Genomic DNA, 5673 nt, shown 5'->3' with positions numbered 1-5673 from the left:
TAGTGTAGTGAAAATGGTAATGTAATAAACGTGTTCATTTGCAGGAAAGTATTATCTTGTTGATTCAAGGTACCCTATGAAGAAAGGGTTCCTTGCACCATATAAGGAGGAGAGGTACCACATCCACGAATTTTGGCCTCATGAAGTGCTGCATCATCCAGAGGAGAGATTTAATTATCTCCATTCATCACTCCATTCGATCATAGAATGAATTTTTGGAGTTTGGAAGAATAAATGGAAAATTTTGAGAAATATGCCACCCTTTCATATACGCACTCAATCGTACATCATTATTGCTACAATGGTTCTTCACAATTTCGGTAGAGTACATGAGATAAACAATGACGTTAAATGTTTCAGATCTATAGGGGGCACATCTGGACGTAGTGAGAGAGGTCATTACGATTCCGTGGCACATATGATCTTGATCTTGGATGAAACTAAGATGAAAGAGGTTCGTGACAATATCACAACATCAATATGTGCGGACGATAACTGATTATGGTGACTATTATTTTTGTCACAATAGAAATTTAGTGTGGTTGAAAATACCATTAACATTATGGAAATTTTTTTGTGGGGACCATAACTGATGGTTCAAAAACTTCAATAATGTAATACCATTTGTTGTTGTATTGTTGGTAAGCAGAACTAAGGGCTCACAAAACTTGATTGTAATACCTTTGATTTATGCATTTGTATATATCGTTACAAGTGAAACTCATGGGTATTGCAACAGTAGATTTCAAGCTTACAAGGGACTTCTAAATAGACTCCAATCTTATCTGAACAAGAGATAAACTTAATGGATTTTAAGATTGAAACAGTAATCTGCCAGGAATTTAAAAAATAAAAATAAAGAAAATAATATCTACCCTGAATTTCTTTTAAAGACATCAAGAACCCTAACTATCAATTGCTGAGTGTATATAGATAAATAGATATAATATATATATATATATATATATGTATGTATGTATATATATAAACACACATATACAACAACAGAACTTACAATCTCCATCAACTTGGCCATTAACATCATAGAGCAAATTCAAACGTCTCCACATTGTTTTAAGAAGTACAACTACATACATATCATAAACTGTTACTTGCTATAGTACGATTAACATACAAAACAAATGTAATAATACAAGTCTGTATTATTACATACATACACATCCCATTATGGCAAACACATATGCCTGATTTTGACTTCCCCAAACCTAGTAGAGAAGATAAGCAATTTTAGAAACATGACCCAGGATACTACTAGAGCTATTGTCAATTTCTTTGCTTTCTCTTTAGAAATCATGCGTGTAGCCTTGGCTCTTTTAGCCTTTCGTTTTGCAACTTGCTCCCTTTCCAATGCTGCGGTTGTCAGGGCGTGTGCTTGCTTCGACTCTTCATTAGCAACTTCCACCACATGCTCCAATTGCTTGAATTTGGCGATAACAATAGGTGCTGTTGCTGCACCACGCGTACAACAAATGCTGGTGTCTAACCACTTGAAGAACTTGCATGCACGGTCATCATCCTGCACAATACAATACAACATATAAATAGGAATACAATGAATTGGTTCTTTAATGCACAACACAAATATTTTGCCAATACTTGGATATGGTACTTATTGGCGACCAATAGTGACAAGTATAAAACCTCCTACCAAATGTATGAAGTTTCAGGGAAGTCCTAATGATGCAGTTCTCAACATCACAAAAATGGCCATCATAACTGGAAAGATAGTTACTTGTTTTCGACATTGGCATATCTTGGGCTTGAAAAAGAAAAATAGAGGAGAAGGTGCATATGTAAGTAATCAATATAACGGAAGAAATGAGAGAGCTATATAACATCAACCTACTAATAAGCAATCTCACTGGAGGAGCTCAAAGCTGCTTAAAACTAATGACTTTGCTGCCTCTAAGACAATTCAACTTCAACACAGAAACACTTTATTGAGATCTACTAATTGCACTTCTCTTTACTCTGATGGTCATCAACAACAACAGCAAATGCTGAGCTTCTCTAGTCCCAAATAAAAATCTGTATTAGCTTAAAGAATTCTCACAATGCCACATTATTGCCTTACTTTCATCACTCATTATCAGGCTATGGTAAAAATACAGGTACATATATTAAGCAGTTAAGGATGTGAAAGTGAAATGTCTTTATTTAATAGGTGTACTTGCATGGAGATTTTTAATTCATGATCAAATTGATTGGTTTGGGTTTAATGTTTGATTGTGGGGTTGGATATATTGGACATATATATTAATGTTAGATAAAGTCTAAAGATGGGTTGTCATTGGTTATTTGGGTTTTGATTCCCCTATACTGGTGGAGGGTCTTTTCAAGGAAATCTCTGGGGCTCTTGTTTTGAGTCTTGTCAATTAAAAAAAGTCTAACTATTTGGGGTACTATCAGAGCCTAAGAAATTCATGATTTTTGTTGTGGCCCCTTTAAATATTACAGACAAGCTAATTTTGTTTTGGCTTCCTTGCCTTCATTGGTTTATTTTAAATCTTTTCTGGTTTTCTTTTTCAGGCTATAGTTCTGGGAGGTTGAATGGTACAAGCATGTATGGGGCTTTAGCAGGAGCTAGAAGGCCATTCACTCCATCTCAGTGGATGGAGTTAGAACACCAGGCCTTGATCTACAAATAATTAACTGCAAATATGCCTGTACCATCTAACTTACTCATCCCCATTAGAAAAGCCCTTGATTCTGCTGGGTTCTCTAGCTTTACAGGGGGACTTCTAAGACCCAATACATGTAAAATTAGGAAAGCAAGATTTCTTACATCCACAAGATTGGCATCCTAGATCTCTCTCAAAATTTTTGTAGAATTAAAATATCAAGCACAGTTGCACAAACATCAAAAGAGAAAATTAAACTAGACTAATATTCTTTATAGTAAGAGCATATTCGAGGAAGGAAATTTATACCATTTTTTTCTTATAAATTATAAATGATTGCATTAAACCAAAAAAGAATTACATAAAAGAAACCAACAGAGTATATTGTTCGTATATCCAAAAGGATTTTTAGATCAAGTTACAAATGTTATGAGTCAAACAAATCACAACATTGTTTGAGGTCTACTTGCATCCAAAGACAACCAATAAAACAAACATCTGACAAACTAAGATTTTAAGTCTTCAAGCATCATCCTATTTCTCTCCCACTAAACACTCCACAATAAGCAAAGAGGAATAGCACTCCAAACTCCACTCTCAAATCCCTTTGAACTCTGTCACCAACACTTAAGCCCTCCTTTCATTGTCTAAGGCATCATCCACTCACACCCAAAAACCACAATGAAATCCCATAATTCCATAGCCAAAGGCAATTGAATAGCAAATTATCCACATTTTCAAAACTTATCCACCTACAAGCAGAGATGGTGGTAGGTTGGTTATTGGCAGCTTTGGATCCAAGGTGGTTTTCTTTTTTATTGCTAAGTTACATGGTGGGTCTAGAACTGACAAGCTCACTCTCCGCCCTGTTTTTACAGAGAGAGAATAAGATATTTTCCAATCTCAATCTACACAATGTAGGTCCATAAATATGTAAATACATTAACCAATCTCATTGCTAAACAAAAAACAGAACTGATCATAAAGCTAAGTCGAATCTTAAGCAAAAAGAACAAACAAAAAAAACCCAACAGATCCAAATCTCCGTTTATACCTTTGATCATCATGCGTTTCAAACAACAATCAAAGTATTGAAATCCAATTCTTAAAATAGAAAGAAACAAAGAGAAATCACACACACAAATCACAGTAATGAGAATATTGTGAAAGTAATATGTACCTGTGATTTAGAACACGAAAGATACTCAAAAACCCATTTACCCAGAAATTAAACAAATGGGCTAGCAAGTGAAATTGGAAGAGGCATGAAATGGGTTTATGGGAAGAGAGGTGTCATGGGTGGGAGCTCAAGTGAAATTGGGGAAGAGGCTGAAATGGGTTTATGGAAGGAAGAGTACACACTGGCATCAGACTGGGGTTGTCTTCCTCGTGGATTTCTCACTTGAGCTCTTCGCCGGCGTTGGACCGATGTAGGTCTTCCTTGTGGATTTCTCTAGTGGGCATGGAACTCTCCGAAAGCATAGGCGTTAGCTAAGGTACGGTGAGGAGTGAATAGAGGAAGGAAAAAGAAAAAAACGCTGTATTTATTTGCTACACTACTTTCAGCTGAGCTACAATACCCATATCACCAAATAATCATCCACGTTTTTTCACTTATTTGCTATAGTGTTTTTAGTTTTCAGTTTTTAATTTCAGCAAAATAAGTTCTATCCAAACGGATCCTAAGAGTAAATGATATTTTACCTTCTCATCTATGAACTTGGCCCAGAACCGTGCATTGGCTCTCTCATAAGGATGTTTGGGCAAGATGGGATGGTCTTTCCAGGTCTCATCAATGTATTCGAGATTAACAAGTGACTCAGCCATAGGCGTTCCATTGTATACGAGCACGGGAATCATCTTGTGAACTGGGTTGTATTTGAGGAGGGAAGGGCTCTTGTTGGTTATATCATCTTCAATGTATTTGTACTCGATTCCTTTCAGTTTCAGAGCCATCTCTACTCTGCGACAATAATGGCTTCCCCACGCACCAAACAACAATACTTCCTCAGCCATTATGACACTTTTTGTTCCTGCACTTTACAGGGTTTGTATTGCGATTCAATGGCTTGGCTCTATCTTCTAGTCTGACGCCCTTTTATATATAGAGTCTAGGCACAATGGTTACTTAGTGGTTAAGCCTTTGACTGTTTGTATTATTTGTGTTTCTTGGACAATAAGAAGTTCTAAAATGTGCGACTAGGTGGTGGTTGAAGACATATTAGAGCAATAGACATGGGGAAGAACCTGCACAATTAATGGATCGGTCAAATGCGGGTTATTATTTAAAGAAGATAAAACCCAATTTATATTCGTCTTTTACTCCTTGTTTATTTAATTCGATTTCTTTATGCTAATATCGAACTTGGTTACATGTCAATTTGTCCCTCTTCACCAAGCAGTGGCGGCTTTAGGAATTTTTTTCAGGGTGTTCCTCAACAAGCATAAATTACATAATCTAATAAAAAGAAAAATTTGTATATTAACAACAACAACAATAAAAAAACATGCAAATACATAAAGTTTACAATTACCTTCTACGAGTTTTCATATTTTGAAATCGTTACATGATAGTCTCATTATCAATGCTACAATAATAATAAAATTATTAATTATTGTTGTTTAGTTGTTTCATTAGTTTGTTTGTCTTTTATAAACTATAATTTGTTATATTGTTGTTTCATTAATTATAAAATTATTAATTGTTGTTTAGCCTAACATAATTTAATTTGTTTGTTTTTTTATAATATATTAGTTAATTAAATTATTAATTATTGTTTATTAGTTGCTTCCCCCAATTAATTATTGGTTAATTAAATTATTGTTTATTAGTTGCACTAGCACACACCCCATGTGCATTTACTTCCCCCAATTTAAAACCTAGAAGTGTATTATTTTCTAAATTATTATATTTCTTTCTTTTGAAGAATGAATTAATGATTATTATCTTTGCCCATATTATCAATTAAATTATAACCCACTAAGTATAATGACTGAGATTCAACAAATACCAATAGTAGACAAATTGTTT

General features: G+C 34.6%; 1 protein-coding gene across 1 annotated transcript; it reads right to left on the bottom strand.

Annotated features, from left to right (window-relative positions):
• Nucleotides 1–1011: 1011 nt before the first annotated feature.
• LOC126692698 (probable glutathione S-transferase) lies at nt 1012–4697 on the bottom strand. Its single transcript, XM_050388391.1, has 2 exons — nt 4347–4697; nt 1012–1537 (listed from the first exon to the last, which is right to left on the bottom strand). The coding sequence occupies exons 1-2, from the start codon at nt 4656–4658 to the stop codon at nt 1187–1189; spliced, it is 663 nt and encodes a 220-aa protein (XP_050244348.1). The 5' UTR covers nt 4659–4697; the 3' UTR covers nt 1012–1186.
• Nucleotides 4698–5673: the final 976 nt, after the last annotated feature.

This window comes from Quercus robur, chromosome 7, assembly GCF_932294415.1.
Source record: "Quercus robur chromosome 7, dhQueRobu3.1, whole genome shotgun sequence".
Lineage (NCBI taxonomy): Eukaryota > Viridiplantae > Streptophyta > Magnoliopsida > Fagales > Fagaceae > Quercus > Quercus robur.
This window is presented reverse-complemented; position numbering and strand designations above follow the sequence as displayed.

Coding starts and splice junctions, on each gene's coding strand:
- LOC126692698 (XM_050388391.1), bottom strand. CDS start 4,658: ATGGCTGAGGAAGTATTGTTGTTTGGTGCGTGGGGAAGCCATTATTGT. Junction 1,538..4,346: donor CCAAGTTCATAGATGAGAAG/GTAAAATATCAT, acceptor TGTATTGTGCAG/GATGATGACCGTGCATGCAA.